A 21,608-nucleotide genomic window follows, 5' to 3' on the forward strand; every position below is an offset into this window, starting at 1 on the left:
GCTCAAACCAACTTTGTTGGCTCAAATAGATGCTGATCTCTAGCTTTTATTAGTCAAAAGCTAAACCATCTGTTTGAGTAGAAACAGATTTTCGCCGCAAGGGAGACAGAGGGAAAGTGGCCTCAGTGAAAGTTGATGGGACTCGGAAGGTCGGCGAGGTGCAGGGGTCTCGGGAACTGGCCCCTCTGGGTGAAGAAAGAAAAGAAGTACGAATATCCGAGAAGGCGCAGCGCAAGCCGATCCGATGTAAATCTCTGGAGACTCGCAAACGTCCCCACACATTAAAAAGTTTATTAGCAAATCAAATACAGAAAAGACAAACTACTCCTGAAAAAAAAAATTTACCTGTGCAACTGCCAGTAAGTCTTCAAAGCAACATCACTCTCAACAAAGTGAGAGGCATTCAAGTACAGAAAGGCAGGTCCAGCATTCACCTTCTTTTCCCCATTCCCCAAATCTACTTCCAGACTTACTTTGTACAAGAGGGCTCAGAAGAGGCTATGCCAAGTGGGGATAACCGAACGGTTTGGGAGCAGTTAAACATGGATGCCCTGATGACTTCAACCAGAGGAAATGAGGGTGGCAAGAAACAGCCACAGGACGGCTATTCCAGAATCACGGAATCAGCTTCTCCTTCTCCCTCCTTCAGCCGCCAAGCGCAATAGACTTTTCCTTTGCAATGTCTTTGGACATTTTTCCTTTCTCTCCATCCCAGGCCTTTAACAACCTCACCCCAACACTGTTGCAAAGCATCCCAGCTCACCTTGCCTCCTAACTTTTTGTTTTCGTTCACAGACCTCAGCCCGATCAGCCGTCTCTTAATAGAGCTTTCGCGGTGTAATTTTTATGTTGGAGAGCTGTCAGTCATTTCCTTCACTCATTAATGGCCTCAATCATATAGCTGCGTCTCAGGCAGTAAACACTATTTCTCACTCTCTTCAACACGCGTCCTCTCTTTCCCGTCTCCTCCCAGAGGCTTTCCTCAGTCTCAACCGAGCACATGATGAAGTGCCGCGGCAAGCAGCTGCTGCTGAGCTGTCCACTCGGTATCCGTTTCTTCCATGCTAAGAGAAGTCCACGTGTTTTTTTCCGATCACAGTGTGCCTGGTTAAAACATTGTATTTCTGAGCCTCCCTTGAAGTCAGGCATAAGCACGTGAGCCAGTTTATGTCCCATGAGACATAAGTGAAGACTGCTAGAAATGTCTGGACAATGTTTGCTTTCCTGAAAGACGCCACGCCCTCCTCCTTTTTCCTGCCTGAAATACAGATGCGATGGCTTGAGCCGCAGCAGCCACTTTGAGGACATCTGGGAAAGGCCGAGAGAACTGCGGCAACCTTAGTCCTAGCATCCTTAAATTGTTGAACCAACACTGGCAACTAGACCGGTTCGTTGCTGTGGACTTCTTAATATAGAAGAAAAAATGAATCCAATTTATTTAAGCCAATGCTTAGTTAAGGTTTTCTGTTACTTACAGCTAAATGCAGTCCTTATGTAAATACATATTCCTCTCCTTATCCTACTCTAAGTTTCCTTTCCAGTCCAGTTCAAGTTTTGCTTTCCAAGGTACCAAGCGAGGTTAGTCACCAAGATTCTATCACCTCTCATATATTCTTCGAATTTTTTATCCTATGCCAGAAGCGTTACAATTTATAACTAGCCGGTACTTAACTGATCTCTCTTAAAATATTAATCAGCATGTTGTTTCTGGTTTAGAACTGATCTAAATCACCACTGTTGGTCTAGGCCTAGCTGGTGATTTAGCATGGCTAAAAAGGGACCTAAGGAAATGAGCCAAATTTTACCTACATTCTAAAGACAATTTGAGTCATATTCTGCTTCGCATACGTGATTATCTTCCACTAGGAAACTGCCAATTGAATCCGAGGAATTAAAGTGAAAACTTAGGTCTTTATGAAGGTATTGTTTATCATAGCCAGTATAGTGAATATTAACACTCATCATTTTACTGCCAGTTACATATAATTAATAGATCTACAGATATACCCTGAAAGAAAACAATCTTTTTTCCGGGTGAGTAGTGTCATTTTTCTCCCTTTCTCAGTAGAAATTCTCAGTGTGGGAATTTTTGCTACTGGTCTCAGTAGTGAATCAAAAGTCAAATATTTGTGCATCTTTAAAAAATTTAAAACGTAGTATGAAGAGAAGACTCCACTCAACTGTCTGGACACAATTATAGAACACTGACATGGAATAAATTGCAAAGAAAATGCAAGCTTGCAAATGTATTTTAGGAAAGTAGGTAATTTGCAGACCTTTAAGAAAAAAAAAATGGACTTATAAGAGTAAAAGGCACAACTTTTAGGCACAGTTCTCTTGGACAACCAGCCTGCTTGTGTAGAACATGTCTAAATAGGCCAGTTTCCAAATACATTTTCTTTGGGATCACAGTTTTATGAAACCGGTGATCATCAAAAGCAGTTGTATCAACATTCTCTTATTATTAGAACCAACACATTTATTTAGTTGGTTTTCTTCCTGCCCTTCTATTACGTCCTCTTCAACTAAAAAGGTGTTTCATTGCTAGTAAGTTCTTCTCAATTTTCTTCACGTGGAAATTACTTCGAGATTAAATATAAATACAGCTTAGCCTTATAGTCATTTGTTCATCTACGCGAACCCTTACTAAGGACAGGGTAGGATCTGAGTTAGAGTTTTCTCTTTATTACTCAGGTATGACACTAACTTAGGTATATGACACACAGAGGGCAGGAGAACAGTAAAACCCAATCAGTGAAAATGGTGGTCACATTATGGAACCTGTTTGCTAATGGCAGTGTTCATTCTCTGTGAAAGATACTTACAAAGCAGCTACCATTAAAAACAAGATCTCTACTATGGTCTATTTTGTTGAGTTACTTATGAAGAAAGAAAGAAAGAAAGGAAATGAACAGTTTTACCACAACATAAGTGGAAATCATTTAAAAGCAGGAAATGTTGACTTATAGTATAAGGAAAACTTCCAGAATCCTTTCTTTAAAAATAGCAATAGCCTTTAATTTATCATCCACTGCCCTGCCAACCATCTGCAATCATTTTTTAAAAGCGTTTTTAAAGCATACCTAGCATTTTATTTTACTTTAATAATTTTCAGGGTGAAGAATTCCCTCAAAGAAAGCCTTTCTTACAGCTTTACTAACCTGTTTTCAAAGGTCATACGAGACAAAGGAAATTCAGTAACAAAAGGGATTGCAAAATGAAGTAAATTACAAAAATTAAACTGGCATAGAAAACAGAATGATGTAACTGCTATTTTCTAAACGGCATTAGTTTCACACCCATATCCCAGTCTGTTTAGCTATTTCTTGTATAGACTTTTTTCCACAGCTCAAAACCACAAAGTAGAATCATTATACGTTATGGTTTAAGACCCGATATTGACTTCGGAATCTAATTTACTTTGCCAAAATTGGAAAAGCAAATTCCTCTTCCCAAATATCCCTGTCCAGGATACGACATAAACCAACGGCTCAACAAAATTTGATTTTATGCCTTCTATCACCCTCTCCAAAGCCTCAGGCACCACTTGAGTCAGCGAGAGGGATCAAGCCCACAACTCATGTCCCTTCGCAAGTTACATGTAACTTCTGAACTCAGAAACGGTGGAAAATATCTTTCATTCAAATTTCTCAAGCCCTTACACTGCTCAGGATGAAAAACTTTAATGTTAGAGATGTCCTCACTACGCCTCTGCTCTTCCAAATGGTGCCCGAACGTTTCTGTGTGCACATTAACTTACACTCTTCAGATTGTAAGTGATACAAATTCATACCCGCAATAAGGCCAAAGAAATCCAATTTACGGATCTTGGAGAGTTCTGTACTTCAATTTTTTTTTTTTTAACATTTTTTTTTTTGAGACAGAGAGAGGCACAGCATGAACGGGGGAGGGTCAGAGAGAGGGAGACACAGAATTTGAAACAGGCTCCAGGCTCTGAGCTGTCAGCACAGAGCCCGACGCGGGGCTCGAACTCACAGACCGCGAGATCACGACCTGAGCCGAAGTCGGACGCTCAACCGACTGAGCCACCCAGGCGCCCCCTTCCATTTTTTGCATGCATTTTCCTTTGTACAACAAGCATTGAAAAGGAGGTTAATAATTTCAATTCACTCTTTACCGTGAATTCCAAATCTCGAGCAACGTGGTAGAAAGGTTAACTAAGTACACATTTAAATTAATTTGCATTTGAAAAGATTGGAAAAACCGTGCTTGCCAACTGTTTTTAATCATGTGAAGAATTAGAATAGTAAAATCTTTCAAGTGACCACAAAGTAATGACCAAATAGCATTTACCTTACTTAATTAATCTGTCATTCAACAAGCGTGAGCCTATCAAATTCAAAACACACGAATCACACTGCGTTACATCGCGCTCACCGAATGTGCACAGCCTTACCCCTAAGGGATAAAGTGGTATAAAAATCTACCTTAAATTCTGGAATCCCAAACATTTTTGATATTCACATATCTGTCTTTAACACTGAAATAACAACATTCTCATTAATCAGGCTGTATTCTATACGCTATTTAAATCCTGGCTCTTGGCTCTTGGCTCTCGGGGATGCAGTGGCTGTACAAGCAGTACAAATTACTTGGTTGAGCTTTACCGTCTTCAGCGATGAAAGGAGGATAATACTTAGCTGGCAGGTGAGCATTACCTGAATTAGCACAGATCAAAGTGCCTTGTCTTGCAATTTTCTTACGCACCAGACGTTGTGGTAGGTGCCGGGTTGTAATTGGCAAACGTAACATGACAGACAAACGTGCTGTCCTCACAGAGAGGCTGGCTAAGCTGACTGAGAAGGAGACACAGAAGGAAAACTAGACGAGCCAGGGTTTCATGAGAGCATGTAAAATGAAGCGTTTCAAGAGGAAGGAATGTCAAAAAACGGACTGCAGGGGAATGACTGCGAAGGGGGTACAAGGAGACATTCTGAAGTAAGGAAAACGTTTGTATCATGATTGAGTGGTGGTTTCACGACCGTTTACATTTGTCAAAACTCGTTAACCTGTACACATAAAATTGTTAGTTTTTATTGTATGGACGTTATACTTTAATAACTCTGGTTTCTAAAAGGTGTATACGTCACGAAAGACCAATTCTGTTTTTAAAGGCAAGGGTTCTAGAGGAAAAGGTGCTAAAGAGGGGTGACAAGTGGGGGTAATATATGGTGTCTGGATTCTGAATCCCCCCCCACGAAAAGCTGTGAGGAGTATTTTGGGGGCAAACTGGAAATGTGAGTGGACTATATGTTAAACTGTATAGTATCAACACTAAACTTATTTTTTTCATGTTCATTTATTTTTGAGAGAGAGAGAGAGAGAGAGAGAGGGAAAGAGAGTATGAATCGGGAAGGGGCAGAGAGCGAGGGAGACACAGAATCTGAAGCAGGCTCCAGGCTCCGGGCCGTCAGCCCAGAGTCTGACACCAGGCTCGAACTCATGAACCGTGAGATCACGACTGGAGCCCAAGTGGGATGCTCCACCGACTGAGCCACCCAAGCACCCCTAAACTTATTTTTTTAATGCTTACTTATATTTGAGACAGAAAGAGCGTGAGCAGGGAAGGGGCGGGGGAGGGGGGGACACAGGATGTGAAATGGAGCTCTGGGCTGACAGCAGCGAGCCAGACGTGGGGCCCAAACTCACGAACCGCAAGACCATAACCTGAGCCGAAGTCGGATGCTCCACCCACTGAGCCACCCAGGTGCCCCAAACTTTTTTTTTTTTTTTAAGCGTAGTCACTTTCCTGTGTTTATGTCGAATACCCCCTGCTTAGCAGATGCATATTCAAGCATTCGGGGGTAAAACGTAAGAGTGTCTGCAACGCGGTCTCAAAACGGTTCAGAAAAAAACCCCACAAGGTGAGTGTGGAGGACAGAGCCAGAGACGAGCAAACCCTTCCAAGAGTGTTTCTCTGAAGGGCCACAGGGAAGCTGGGCGCTGGGAGGGCCGCCCCACACCCGGGCGGTATTAACACGCCGTGGGTAGCGATGGGGCGGAGAAGACGCTGACGGCGCAGGACGGGAAGTGTCGGTGCAGAGGCCAAGGGTCTGAAATCGCGAGAGGGGCCGCGACGCGGGATCCAAAAGGAGGGAAGCCCCTCCCGTGACGGTGAGCGTGACAACGACGACCGTGACCCAGGGGCACGCGCGGCCAGGCGGACAAGAGCCGGACAAGAGCCCAGGCGCTATTTAAAGCGCCTTCGCTCATTTCGTTCTCTCGCCAACTCAAGATAAAGGTACAAGGCATCTCTCCTTTCGCCGATGAGGCGGCCGAGCTACGGAAGAACGAACTGCCCTGCCCAGCCACGCAGGGCAGTGGGAGGAGTGGGATGCTCGGAGATGGGTTTTCAAGGGCGGTCAGTGCATCAGTGACGGTGATGAGGTCTAGAGTATGACCATATGGCTGGGAACTGGGTCCAAAGAGGCGGGGGTGCTGGATGAATCCTCTGTGCGGATGCTGAAGCTGTACAGAGAGCTAGCAGAAGCAGTGACGGTGAGTCATCAGCGATGGTGGGGGAGGACGGCAACAAACAGGGGTCAGAGGAGCAAAGCCTGATTTTATACAGTTTAAGATGTCAGGGGGACCGAGGGGGAAAGGAGGAGAGATGATGTGGAAGTTGCCGCGGGGAGCAAGCATACACCCACCCCACCTGCAGGCTCACAGGCACCTGGGGGGAAGAGGCAAAATCAGATTCTAATGTGAGACGGATCCCCAGAGCAAACAGTGAAGGGACCGTTCAGAACAGAGCCCGAGGATGCCACACGGTGCTTAGCACATGCTATACATTCAACCAGTATCTCTTGAATTTGAATCTTAACTTTTCAAATGGTTTACTGTACTCTAAAAAGGAAAAAACTGAATTTATTTACCAAGAAATCCAAGCCAGATTAAAAAGGAAATGATCCTCTAAGTGATTGTATTCTTTAAACCCATGAAAGGCTCATTTGCAAAAACTGGTCCCCGGGCCAAGATAAACAGAGTGGAACAGCATCTTATTATTTTTGGCTTAATAACTATGGATAGCTCACTGTTATAAAAATGACACCGGGCATTCTCTTGCATAAGAACATAATATCAGAACAAGATTTCGTGAATTCTGTCTTTTGAAGCTTAGATAACAGCCTTTCTGAGCATGAGCTGACCAGAACTTAAATCTATCATGGTTCAAAGCACAGAAACCTAGGTACCCATGAAATAAGAATAGACGATTACTTCCTAAACATCTTCTTCGAGTGTAAACATATTCTTTGGAATGTACTGTTCTTCTTGAAGTAGTTGTAGGACTGCTCCATGAAAGCTTTGGAGGTGTGTCTTTACTGAAGGAAGAGAGGTTCTCGGTGTTACGGTTTGTTTGTTTTTTAAAAATTTGTTCTAATGTCTTTGTAAGACTAAGAAAATGTCATAATGCTTTTAGACATTAGCAAAGCAAAGTTTTTCTTTTATATCTACAAAGCTGCCTCCTGAGCATTTCTAATAAGCGGTCGGATATATAGATATAGATATCTAATAATATAGATATCTAATAATATCTAATACTTTTTCTCCAAGACTAAATCTTACTGGAATTTATCTAGAATCCCAGTGATTTTTGTTTTGTTTCGTTTTGTTTTTTAATAATTGTATGTGGTGGTTTAACTATGACCATCACTCAGAATGCGAACTAGCTCAACTACAGGTTAGTTCCAGGAGCTTTTCATTTTTGGCTTACGCATAAACCGTGAGGTTCCTACTCCTAGACAGAAAAAGTACGGGTAGTTCCATTACGTCGGAGAAATGGACTTGAGAAGGATGGCCAGTCCCCCGGTTTCATTAGAGCCCTAATATGATGTGTCAGAGAAAGCAATTAGTCAACGATATACACTGTGCTCATTTACAACACACAGCTGGCATTGGGAGTAAGCTCTTTCTCTTTTCCATGAAGAGCCCAGCTGGAAATAATCTCCTTTACTAAATTTCTTTAGTACTTCGTATATTCCTTATGGGACTTTCTCTTTGGACCACAGTGATTTCTGGGCTTTTTTCTTTTTTCTAGATTATGAGCAAGATGCCTTAACATCTTTAGATGATACCAAGGTGTCACAACATTATTTGTGTTTTCGGTAATACCCAGCACTGGTAGGAAAACAAAATGCAATCGTGACACTATTGAAATCAAATTCATCAGTATTATGGACTAAACATAAATAGGCTTCTGATGTTTGGTCTGGGAATCATGTCACCATTTATATAATACAAGAAACTGCTCGGAGTTCCTAAAACCCAACTTACAAGTTCACTCTCAGAAGCCGGCAGAGGCCTCTTATACTATGTGTATAACTAGAAAGGTCACAGAAAATAAGTCTGTAGAGCAGTCAAGATGCTAACTTTTCCAATTTTGTAAGTAAGAGAATGAATTTTTTTCTCTTAAAACTACAGTAATTTTAAAAGTAACTCTAAATGAAACCTTTTACTTTTTAAAAGAGTTATTTTCAGAAAGAGTATAGGAATTTAAAACTAGTATTTTGTAAAAACAGTGGAAAATGTTTCAAAATTAATGCAGGGATATGACCAACCAAACATTTTAAATGTCTTTTAGTTAATCCAGAGAATATTGGTTAAGTAAAGCAATCTCATGTTGTTATTAAACCAAAACTTCAACTTACCATTTATGTTTATTGCTGGTAATACAATTGACATCTTTGGTCTTGTGGTCTTGTTATGGGTGGTAGCTGGTAACAGCAGGTGATCCTAAGAATAACAAAAAACAATCTGTTGTAACAACTGGCTTAGTCCTATAACAGGCCAAAATCAAGAGTTTCTAACATGCCAACGTTTCATTGGGATCATAAAAAATGACCTTTTTTAACTTGGCAGAGAGGTAATTAACTACAAATCATCTTATGATTCATTTACTCACAATGCAACAAACATTTACGGAGTGTCTATCATTACCAGGTGCTATGTAGTAGTCTTGGAATACTCACACATTCTAATAACATACATGCTGTGCTGTACCACACAGAGGATTGGTCAAGGAGTCAGAATGGAGGGATTTTTTTAATTTTTCATTTTATTTCAGAGAGAAAGAGAGACAGCTTGAGCAGGGGAGATGGGGAGAGGGAGAGGGAAGAGGGAAGAGGGAAGAGGGAAAGAGGGAAGACGGAGAGGGAGAGAGGGAGAGAGGGAGAGAGGGAGAGGGAGAGAGGGAGAGGGAGAGGGAGAGGGAGAGGGAGAGGGAGAGGGAGAGGGAGAGGGAGAGGGAGAGGGAGAGGGAGAGGGAGAGGGAGAGGCGGAGAGGGAGAGGGAGAGAGGGAGAGGGAGAGGGAGAGAGGGAGAGGGAGAGGGAGAGGGAGAGGGAGAGGGAGAGGCGGAGAGGGAGAGGGAGAGGGAGAGGGAGAGGGAGAGGGAGAGGGAGAGGGAGAGGGAGAGGGAGAGGGAGAGGGAGAGGGAGAGGGAGAGGCGGAGAGGGAGAGGGAGAGAGGGAGAGGGAGAGGGAGAGAGGGAGAGGGAGAGGGAGAGGGAGAGGGAGAGGGAGAGGCGGAGAGGGAGAGGGAGAGGGAGAGGGAGAGGGAGAGGGAGAGGGAGAGGGAGAGGGAGAGGGAGAGGCGGAGAGGGAGAGGGAGAGGCGGAGAGGGAGAGGGAGAGGGAGAGGGAGAGGGAGAGGGAGAGGGAGAGGGAGAGGGAGAGGGAGAGGGAGAGGGAGAGGGAGAGGGAGAGGAAGAGGGAGAGGGAGAGGGAGAGGGAGAGGCGGAGAGGGAGAGGGAGAGGCGGAGAGGGAGAGGGAGAGGGAGAGGGAGAGGGAGAGGGAGAGGGAGAGGGAGAGAGGGAGAGGGAGGGAGAGAGAGAGAGAGAGAGAGAGAATCCTCGCTAAGTGTGGAGCCTGAGGCAGGGCTCAATCCCATGGCCCTGGGATCATAACATGAGCCGAAATCAAGAGTCGGACACTCAACCAACTGAGCCACCCAGACGCCCAGAACAGAAGGATTTTAATTCTAGTAAAATGAGGGAGCTAGACGAGGTAGAATCACAAGATCCTGAAATTAATCTACTCAATAGAATCATCTTCCCTTTTTTTTTTTTTTTAAAGAAGAGGGACATTTCCACCACCACCCCACCCCCCCGCCCCACAAGTCCCAATCCAAAACTACCAACACATAAGATAGAGATTCTGATTGGTGTTAAGGCTAGAGCCTGGAGTCTTGCCTGCTTAGCCTCCCCTTTTCCCTTTGAAACAACCAAGTATTAGACTTCTTCGGGTAAGTAACAGGTACGTACCAAAGAAGATGTATAGTTTTTGCCCTTAAAAAGTATTCAGTCCAGTGGAAGAGTAAAAGAAAATTATAGATGCACGTGTAGCACAATTTTAAAGTTCCAAATATTATACTGCCAACTTCTGATCATCTATAAGTGACCCGTGGCATCTGAAGTTTCTGGTTTCCAACCACACAAATACTCAAAGTACGAATATGCCAAGAGGAGTCTGGCTTCAAACAAGAGGGGGTGTGTGTGTTTTGAAAGAGGGATGCACCTCCGCAGGTATCCTGAAGTAGACTATAAATGACGGAGGACTCTAATATTAACTATTGTTTGAACATCGATAACTCCTTTTTCCTAGCAAAAACAGGAATTGTCACAGCAAAAGGAAAAAAGAGAAAAGACAACAACGTACATTAATGTTTCCACTTCAGGGAGCACAGAGCCGACCCTGCTACTCAACCCTCATTTCCTTCTCCTGCTCCTCTGCCCCCTTGCTTCATCACTCGTTCGGGTGACGTAAGACTACAAGCAGGACTGAACAGAGCGGAGGGTGACAAAAATTCGGTGCAACTTGGTTCAAGGGTCAGTGTGATTATGAAATGAAATGATCAGCAAAGCTAAGGGGAAAAAAAAAATCTAGAATGCAAAAATCAAATTGAAATGAACACACATGAACAGAGCTGTCCAGAACACGTTTCCAGTAACTGCTTGTACTTTGTTGAACTCAAGGCAACATTTCTGTGAGAACAGTTATTTGGTTTTTTTTTTTAAAGCAGGGTAAAGATGAGTGAAGCTGTTCTGCTGGATTCCAACACGGCAGCGGCAGCATGGGGGATTTTTTTCTTTCTTTTTTTTTTTTTTAAGTGCATTGTTAGACACAAAGATCACACATTTCTGGGTAAGATAACATAATATAGCCAAGAAAAAAAAACTTTGCGGATCTTCATGCCATGGAAATTATAAATACGATAATTCCTATAATTAAAACACTGCTTCAGGGCCCCCAAAATCGAATGAGAAAACAAACCAACAAACTCGCAAGCCCCAAATTAAAGCGACTATAAAAATAAACACGCTCAGATTCCACTGGCCATGGGTTAAGGTCAGGCTCAGACTTAAATCTGAGTTTCCGGCTCAAATCTAGATGCCATACTAAACATTGTTTTTAAACGTGATCTTCTGAACATAATGTCTCCCGCTTTCTTTCTTCATTAAATTTCAAAGTAGTTACTTTTGCAGGAGGAGGCCAAAAAACACATTATTATTTATGAAAAAGAAGAATCACATCTTGAATGCGTAACAGTTATTACAGTTCACCAGCCTTACCTCTAATTATTAAAGTTTGCAAATGGGGGAGGGCATCTATCAAGTTCAAGTTTTTGTGTCCCACAGGGAATCAAAGCTGGTATAGTACAAATCCCAACGGTGCTTATATTAAAAAATAATGTAGACACACACACGTCTGGGAGAGTGTTGTTATTTCATTTCACATTTACTTTCTCTTCCTCAAATTAAATGCCCTTGACACAACAGTGATTCTGAATCACTTTTTTCTCCCCAGCTGTGTTCATCCCACTCTTTTTTAATTAGCATATCATTAATTTTATCAATGACATTTTCAGGAACAAAAGAACTTTATTTTGGCACTGTTACTAATTTTAGGATATCTTCAACCACACTCCTGAAAAGCTTCTACAAGGACTGAGCTACCACGGGGCATCTTTGGGGAGGAAACTTTGTGGACAGATATTATCATCAACACATTGTTATTTTTATTCCCAGAAGAAGTCAGAGAAACGCTGGTGGGAAAACACCAAAACATTTGACTGTGAGAATAAAGCATCAGTTTTCCGATGTTACGCAATATCGTGCATGAGAAAATATGCTATTTTCATGACAATTCTCCCGGTTCCCTTTTCCAAGCACTTTGTTAGAAGAAAACCAAAATATTAGTGCATAACGCAGCATCCAAAGTTATGTTTCTTCTCTTTTTAAGAGGGCTAAAGCATTGGAGACTAACTTACCAAAAGAACAGAACCACATTTGCTCTGCTGAAGGTTACAATGGTAATTCACAATAAAATTAAGGTCGTAGTACTAAGTGTTCTCAAACGTTGATTCTACATGTCTGTGCAGAGTCAAAATTGACCTCAATTTAAACTGACAGCCGAGATTAAATGACCTTACTCCTTTCTAAAACATACTGGCTGATGCCCATGGTACAACTGAACATTCATAACTAGCTGTGTTTTTTTTTCCACAACTACTTTTGCTAATTGTATTTGTTAGTGTAGGGGCGCCTGGGTGGCTCAGTCGGTAAGCGTCCGACTTCGGCTCGAGTCGTGATCACGCGGTTCGTGAGTTCAAGCCCCGCATCGGGCTCTGTGCTGACAGCTCAGAGCCTGGAGCCTGCTTTGAGTTCTGTGTCTCCCTCTCTCTCTGCTCCTCCCCCACTCACACTCTGTCTCTCTCTCAAAAATAAATGAACATTACAATTTTTTTTTAATTGTGTTTGTTAGTGTAATTGTGTAATTTAAAAAAATACAGAAATTGATTTTTAAAAAGGTGTGAAAAGGAGAACAAGATTTAATAAAAGTAAACAGCTTAAAAAATCCACTCACTGTAAGACAACCATAAAAGACTGGGAAAAAAAAAACCATACCAGTCTGCATTCAGATTGCTTCAAAAGTACCTTTAAGTTCTTATTCTAACTTAAAGGAATTGTAACTGACCCTGGAAATTATGGTTGATGCACTGAGTGCAGTTTATACAAGAAAGGTGATATGGGGCTCTCGTGGATCAGAAAAGAAAAAGTGTTGGCCCTACATCAGAACTTGGCAAACAAGTCCACATTTATATAATTCAATGAAACCAACGTAAAATATACATTTGAACAATCTCCTGCTTTAACCAATTTTGTTAGCTCACAGATCATCCACTAGTCTCTGTTGTATGAGGTAAGACAGCTTCTCTTGTATTAGGAAACTCTGACCTAAGGTTGGAGCCCCTTCTCCTTGATAGAAAGGAAATGTATTTAATATCCAACGATGTTTCCTGGGGATGAGAGAAACCATCAGCAAGGGGCTGCACCATGACACTGACCATCTTTTCCTTGGATCAACATGGGCCTCAATTAGTCAAATTTTGCATGTCAGGCTCATGCTGACAACAACGGCCCCTTAACATTTTATGTTTGGTCTGTGTCCACTGGATTCCAGAGATGGGCTTGGTTTTCCAATATAAACAGTTAAAACCAGATCAAAACTAACAACAGCATCCATCCTCATTTCAAAAATAGCTTCGTATTAAATTTTTTCTAATCTATGTTCCTCCCCTGGGGAGCTTTTGTTTTCCACTATCACTCTCCCTGGCTCACCTCACCAAGTCTCCTTCAAGTTACCAAAGAGACAAGCATATCAAAGCTTGGAAACAGGAGGGCCGAAGCAGGCCTTTCAAAGCAATTTACCCAAGTCAAACATTCTGAATGTGTGTTGTTTTCTAAGAGCTGTATTGACTGTTGACTGGAAATCAGATGTGTCCATATATTAAAACAATTAAAAAGCAAAGGTAAGAAATTTGAAATCATTAAAATATACAGACACATGGGGCACCTGGGTGGCTCAGTCGGTTAAGCGTCCGACTTCGGCTCAGGTCACGATCTCGTGGTTCGTGGATTCGAGCCCCGTGTCAGGCTCTGTGCTGACAGCTCGGAGCCTGGAGCCTGCTTCGGATTCTTTGTCTCCCTCTCTCGCTGACCCTCCCCCGTTCATGTTCTGTCTCAAAAATAAATAAACATTTAAAAAAATATATACAGACACATACAGTGACATGTCCTGGGGGGGAAAAAAAAAAGTAACAACAACAGCAACAACCAAAAAAAATAGAGGTAGTAAAACTAAGTAGAATGTAATCATTTTAAAAGTCTATTAAAATGTCTAGGATGTAGGGCTTCCCGTTATCGTAAAAACAAGCAAAGTACATTACTCACCCCCAAACTAGAAATGGTTAATATAAATAGCTAATATGAAGGCAATATTTGTGCCACTAATGTATGCAATATAATTACAGACCAATAAAAGGAAATGTTAAGCTTGTATCAGCACCATTCGTATGCATGTCGGCCAGAAGAAAGATAAATCAAAACTATGAGTGCACAACAGATGGCTCAAGAGTGAGCCAAGGTTTACACTTGACAAGAGGAAAACTTTGACACTACATTCAAATCCGATAAATGCTGCCAAGGTCACCAAAAGAAAAATCAGCTTGACATCCTAATAGATACAAACTCATTTTAAGATGTGGTTCTCATATCAAACTCTGCAGGAGCCCCCGAACCTGCTGAACGCACTGAGACCTCCCCTTTTACTCACACAAAAAAGTGTAAGGTTGTACCATACAACAAAACCGTCTTTTTTGTGGGTGGGCCGAGCATCAGTAATTTCATAAAGTCAACCTAATAGTTGCTGTATATGCCTCTTTAAAAAAAATAATAATAATTTTTTAATTAAACTTTAGACCTAACGTGGGGCTCGAACTCATGACCCCAGGATCAAGAGTTGCATGCTCTACTGACTGAACTAGTCACGTGCCCCGATATGCCTCTTTTTTAAAAGTAGAGTTAATTTGGGGGAACCTGGATGGCTCAGTCGGTTGAATGTCCAACTCTTGGCTCCTGATTTTGGCTCAAGTCATGATCTCAAAATTCTTGAGTTCTGAGCCCCGAGTCAGGCACCGCCCAAGCTCTGCTTGGGATTCTCTCTCTCTGCCCTTCCCTGGCTCAAGTGCTCTCTCAATGTCTCTCAAAATATACAAACACGTAAAAAAATAAAAGTAGAGTTAATTTAGTTTCTTGGTCAAAATGCTTCCTTGTAAATACTTACCCAAGGATAAAAGAATGTTTCCAAATCATTCTTCTGTTAATAAGAGTTTGCAGGGAAAGTGTTTCTAAATCAGGTCAGGGTTGTTTTCCCTAGAGAAAGCTCTTAGACAAAATGCTGGTTATATGCTCTGAACAAGAATCAGGCCAGCAAGTCTTTGACCCTGTATTTCATATTACTCCATTTCATAACTCAAGCTAATCAAGTTCAAAACTTTGTCAGCCTTAATACAGAGCTTTTTCAAAAGCTGGACAGTGTGTGATTTAGGGAAATGAATTAGGACCCCTCAAACTTGTCATTAATCATCATTTGTTGAGTGCCAACAGTGTGGCCATCCAAAAAGTGGTCTTAAGGAGAAAGGTCAAACACTAAATGCATGGAGAGTTTAACCATTAGGAGTTTGTCGGACGTAATGTTTACAAGATGTTTCATTTCAGAAAATCCACTTTACTCAGGACTACTGGTAGGAAGTGAACTTGTAAAAGATTAAATCGCCTCCTACAGATACGCTACCAAAGCGGCCAGACTGGGGGGGGGGGTGGGGGGGAGGCTACAGTGAACTGAGCCAATGAGTTCTCTGAGAAGAGACATTACAAGGAAACACCTCAAAGGAAAAGTTCGACTCCAATATCTAAGAAAATTATTTTACTTTGCATTGTACAAAATGGGGGGAATGTCGGGTTGAGACAAAAATATTTTTTTACTTTTCCCTCCTCCCCCCAAAAATAATGTTTTAAAGTTCTAGGCAGGAACTACAAGAATGGTGTAAACTTGTGTAACAGTGGTCTCAAATGGTGTGTGTGTGCGTGTGTGTGTGTGTGTGTGTGTGTGTGTGGACTATCCCAGCAGCAAGGGAAGGGAGACACCATTCTAGCTGAATAGGATCTTCCTATCAATGATGCCACAACTTTCTAGAGGGAAGGAGGAGAGGGGCGTCCTGCTTTACTTTATGTTCCTAAAGTTCTCTCTCCCACATGATTCTGTGTCTGGATAGTCCTCCAGTCTCCACTAAAGACCTTGCTCTTCCTTCCAAAGGAACTTCGATCTGGGTTTCACACAAAGAAATAGGAAGGACTATGAAATCTTCCTAAAGTACCTTTTAGGAAAACATTGGTCTGGACAAGGCAAACCACCAAGTTGGGGGGAAAAAAAAGCCCTGTAAAGTTTCTTTTAAAGCTCTTAAAGATTTAACTACAATCTGCAATCATTTGATTTTTCTACTTCCGTGGACAAATTTTCTCTTGAGATCCTGGGTTATTAACTGAACGACTGGCCCACAGGGGAAGCTGAGTTTCCAGCTGCAGCCTTGCTAAGGAAGGTGGGGGTGCTATTTCACACACTTGTTCCACAGGAGTTCAGATGAGTTCTCCCTTCGTCTCACCAAGGGTGTACTTTCCAGAACCTAGCACATTTCTCTGCATTCTCATCACAAACAGAACATCAAGTTCTCAGTTTCCATTCCGTTCTTAATATTTATTTTTGAGAGAGAGACAGAGAGTGAGTGGGGGAGGGGCAGAGACAAAAGGAGACCCAGGACAAAGCAGGTTCCAGGCTCCGAGCTGTCAGCACAGAGCCCAACGTGGGCTCAAACCCATGGACACCGAGATCATGACCTGAGCCGAAGTCAGACGCTTAACCGACTGAGCGACCCAGGCACCCCCCGACCCCCATTCAGTTTTTAAAGTGAATTTCTGACATATAATGCATTTGTGGAAAAGGAATGAACACTGTTTTCAGTGTCTGGTCCAGTGTTGTTTAAGAAAGGATTTCAACTACATTTCAGGTAGGGATGGCTCCAAAGGCAAACTAAGGTCTTACAGTATTAATGTTAAGTTCTGTAATGATTAGGTACCCTTCAGAAAGCATTTAATCTTCTGGCCACAGGAAGCCAAGATCAGAAGTGAACATACTGACAGTAGTGGGTCCTTCTGAAGCAGAAGTTCTTAACAAAGGATACGTATCGGAATCACACAGGACTTCATCATGTAGGCACCAGGGTCCCCACCCCCTAAAGGAAGTCTGACTGAGGTGGGCCGAAATGGTGCAGGTATCCCTGGCGATTCTGATGCAGACAGCTGGATGACACTGCTTTCACAAGCACTGGCCAGCATGGTGTCGACAGAGGTTAGGAGCACGGACTCTGGGGCAAGACTGCCTGGGTCTGAATCCTGCCTCTACCACTCCCATCTCTAGCTGGGGGACCTACAGCAAATTCCTTGATCTCTCCGTGCCACAGTTTTCTCATCAGTAAAACGAGGGCAACAGCAAGACATACTGCACAGGTCGTTTATAAAGGTTAAACAAGATAATACTTTAGAGCACTTGGGAGGGGTGCTTGGGCGGCTCAGTCGGTTAAGTGTCCGACTTCGGCTCAGGGCACGATCTCACTGCTCCTGAGTTCGAGCCCCCGCATCAGGCTCTGTGCTGACAGAGCTTCAGCTCCATCTCTCTCTGTCACTCCCCTGCTCCTAGTCGCTCTCTCAAATATAAAATAAAATAACAAAAAAAGTGAAAGCGCTTGGAATAGTAACTGGCAAGGGAAAAGCACTATTGTAAGTATTCAGTAATTTTTTAAATGTTTATTTATCTTGAGAGAGAGAGAGAGAGAGAGAGAGAGAGAGAGAGAGAACAGGGGAGGGGCAGAGAGAGAGAGAAGGAGAGAGAGAGAATCCCAAGCAGGCTCCACGCTGCCAGCACAGAGCCCAATGCAGGGCTCGAACTCACAAACCGTGAGATCCTGACCTGAGCCGAAATCAAGAGTTGGACACTTAACTGACTGAGCCACCCAGGCAACGTATAAGTATCTGATAATTTTTTTAAAACGGACCAAAAAATTTGAGGTCAGGGCAGTCCTTGATGACATGTACTGGGTAGGATGACCACGGACATGGATGTAGACACTGTTGTCCGGATTTCTTCCATCCGACCTCATGGCTGAGAGCCACTGTCCCACCGCTCAATAAAAGAAACTGACAGTGACAGGCACTCACTACTGATCCAAACTCTGAGCCTAGAAATGGAAGCTCTTTATACTTCAGTCCCTCCGACCTGGCCTCTTTTCCACCATGATCTCCACTATTCCTTTTCACAAATGTTACCGCCAACTGTCAGAGATATTCTCTATAAATTCGACCAAGAAAAGAAGATTCCCTCACGTTTAAGTTTGTTTAATTTAAAAGGTAACGGGGGAGGGGGGGGGGACACCTGGGTGGCTCAGTCATTTGAGTGTCTGACTCTTGATTCCAGCTTAGCTCATGACCTCACAGTTGTGGGATCGAGCCCTGAGTCAGGCTTTGCTGAGTGTGGAGTCTGCTTGGGATTCTCTTTCTCTCCCTCTCCCCAGCTCATTTTCATTCTCTCTCTCTCTCTCTCTCTCTCTCTCTCTCTCTCTAAGTAAATAAATACACCTTTAAAAAAGAAAAAAAAAAAGATGACAGGAAAAATAACTGAAGCCCAGATATTCAAAGCTTCTACTCAATTTTTTTTTTAAGTACTGCTGGACTGCATGTGTGGTAGGGGTGAGGTTACAGATGGAGAGGAGAGCTGAAAAAAGTTAAGTTGGTTTTAAAAAGGTATGAGTTATTAGCAGGGAAGAAGTGCCTGGAAGTTGGAAGAGTGGAAAAGAGATGGAAAGAGAGGGCTAGCCTGGGTTGCTGCCTTTGGGTGACAGGGGAGAGAAGGGGCAGTGACTCTATGGTGTGTGTTTGAGGGGTGGGGAGGGAGGGGCAAGGGGACACTGCTGCTGTTTTATTTAATAATTCTCTTTAAGGTATCTTCACGAGATGTCATTAAAGGCCTTACGTTACTTATCACGTTTATGAGGTTTGGGAATTGGATTTCTTGTAGATTTGTCGCTGCGTCAAAATCAGTCTTAAAAAGGGGCAAGCAAAAAAAAAGCCCAGTGTTATTTAAATTACACATGGTCTCTTCCTCTGTGGAGACCTCCCAGTGGACTTCTGGCAGAGAAGCACCTTGAAAAATAGAATTACACCCTTAGTCCCAAAGCCAAAACCAACCCCAGCAAAACAAAACAAAAATCCAACCAAAAAGAGCTCTCGCGGGCCTAGTTTGGGAAGGATTTGGGCAGCCACCGTCTGTGCGACACATGCCTGTCTTTGCTGCTCTCCGTCACATGCCATGTCTCCGGCCCCTCCCAATCCCCGGCCTGGCCCAGCCACTCGGGCCCTTTGGGTCTGTTGTGGCCCAAAACCACTTTCTCCCGCCTCAACTCAGTTTGCTCTTCTGACTGTAATCTTCTCTGCCCCACTTCCTCCCCCGCCCGGGTCACGGCTCTTCCTAATACCCACCCAGGACAAGCTGAGACCCATCTCGCTCCCAGAAATGTGCTCCTACCAGGAGGTGCGGTAGTATCGCCTCCGCTTGCTTCCTTGGTTTGACCAGGCTTCCATCCTAAACCCCAACGGGGGTTACAGGGGCCCCGAGAAGATGTGGGGAGAGAGGAGGACATTTAAGGGCCTGTATGCTATAAGGCACAAGGCGGGAGAGATCAAAGCCAAGTTTCTAATTTGATACTCTTGATATTTATTACCAGTAAAGTAAGCCATGGAGTACATTCCTAAGGCTACTAAACCGCTTTCATTGTGGTGATGTGACTTTCAAATTAGTTTCCCTAAACCTTTAAGATTTTGTACTTAGTTTTTACAGTACTGGCTTTTGGTTTTGGCTACCCAGCATTTGAATATCTTGTCTGTTGGTGGGGTTTTGTGAGGGAAAAACCGCAGAAGCCTGAGGGGGAGACATAATTTCTCTCCCAGCTCTCTGGCCACTAGGACACAGACGTGGGACCTAAGCTCGGCCAATCAGATTTTGCCCTTAAAATTCAAAGTCTTGGGCATTATTAGCAAATAAGGACTGAGACTTAGAGTCCTCGCGATGGGAGCATGCCATTGGCGGCAGTGCTGGTGGCCGTGGGGGTGGCCAGTGACGAGCTGTTCTAACCCAGCTTCTTGAGTTTGGCTGTGTCCTTAGCTGCGTTCGGTTCCCACCCCTGTTCTGGGCTGAGGTCTCCAGCATTCGCATGGCGTCTGTGAACAAACAGCCCTCCATTAAATTCCTTTTCTGTGATGTAAGCAATTTCTGCTTTCACTTAAGTTACAGTAAATTTCTGTTGTTCGCAACCAAGAACAATCACCGGCACAGGGCTGGGATTCCATTTCTGACATATTTGAGACGGCCGGTTAGTATCTGACCTAGCATTTCCCCCCAAACGTTAATTTTAATTAGATTAATCATGGACTCATATTAGGTAAACAGATGGAGTCACACATCAGACTCCCATTTGATCCCTAAAGTAATGCAAAGTGGCTCTGTCACCATCGTTCTCACTGAAACTGTCCTTATAAATATTACATTCTAATGGTCAAACCCTTTGCTTTTGCCAGTCCTCCCCCTACTTGCTCCCTGCAGCACCTGACGCTTTCAACTTCTCCTCCAACTCTTAGCCTTCATTGTGCTCATTTCCCTTCGTGTCCCCACCCCCCCCCTTTCTGCTGCCTTCTCTTCCAGCCCCATCACACATTAAATATTGGGGTTTCTCAGAGGCAAATCTTTTTTCTTTTCTTGGCGTTTTCTTCTAGTCCCGTAACTTGAAATGTATGTTTGGCTTAAATCTCTTGAACTTAAGAAGCCCATATTTACAAATGCTTACCAAACACTTCCACTGGTATATTCTATAGGTCCTTAAACTACAATTCATCTTCCTCCTGGGTTTCCTATTCTAATTAATGTCATCAATTTCTAGTTAGTTGTCCAAATAGAAACCCAGAATGATCATGGACTCCTCCATTGTTCTTCCCGTCCACACGAAATATGCCCCTTTTCTTAGTCCCAAGAGTGAATCCCACATTTAGCTCCTCCCATCTACCTGTATTCACTCCTTGGTAATGTCATTTGCTCTCAGGGACTTAAATATTATCTACATGCTGATGACTGTAGCCCATTGTAGCCCAAATTTGTATTCCTAGCCCATCTCACTCCCTTGGCTTTGACTCCTATATCCAACTGCCTACTCAAAACACTCACTTGGACCTTGGACCTTTCCAAGGTAAGATATCCAGAACTGGGCTCCCGATATGCCTCTCAAACGTGCTCTCCCACAGCATTTCCCATCTCTGTGGCAAAGCCGTTCTTCTCCAATGCTCAGGCCAAAGGTCCTGTAGATCTTCTCGTACTCCATATCCAATCTATCAGTGAAGCCTGTCGATTCTGCTTTCCAAATACATCCAGGATCGAACCGTCAGTCCAAGCCATTATTGTCTACTGTCTGTATAATTGCAAAAGCCTCCCAGATGATCTGTCTGCTTTCGCTCTTTCCTCCAAGTCTATTCTCATTACAGCGACCTCAGTGATCCTATTGAAATGTACATCAAAATGTTCTGATGACTTCTAATCTCCAAGTGAAATTAAAATAACCTCGATGGCCTTTAAGGCTGTATATGTTTGACCCAGC

At 43.2% G+C, this 21,608-nt stretch overlaps 1 protein-coding gene across 4 annotated transcripts in view; it reads right to left on the reverse strand.

Moving 5' to 3' along the window:
* Positions 1–21,608, reverse strand: part of ATF6 (activating transcription factor 6) — a 201,820-nt gene that overhangs the window by 45,096 nt on the left and 135,116 nt on the right. For all 4 annotated transcript variants that reach the window (XM_042975597.1, XM_042975598.1, XM_042975596.1 and 1 more), the window contains exon 15: positions 8,670–8,754. In XM_042975597.1, the coding sequence (XP_042831531.1) occupies positions 8,670–8,754 (85 nt within the window). The remainder of the gene's footprint in view (positions 1–8,669; positions 8,755–21,608) is intronic.

This window comes from Panthera tigris, chromosome F3 (genome assembly GCF_018350195.1).
Source record: "Panthera tigris isolate Pti1 chromosome F3, P.tigris_Pti1_mat1.1, whole genome shotgun sequence".
In the NCBI taxonomy this organism is placed as follows: Eukaryota; Metazoa; Chordata; class Mammalia; order Carnivora; family Felidae; genus Panthera; species Panthera tigris.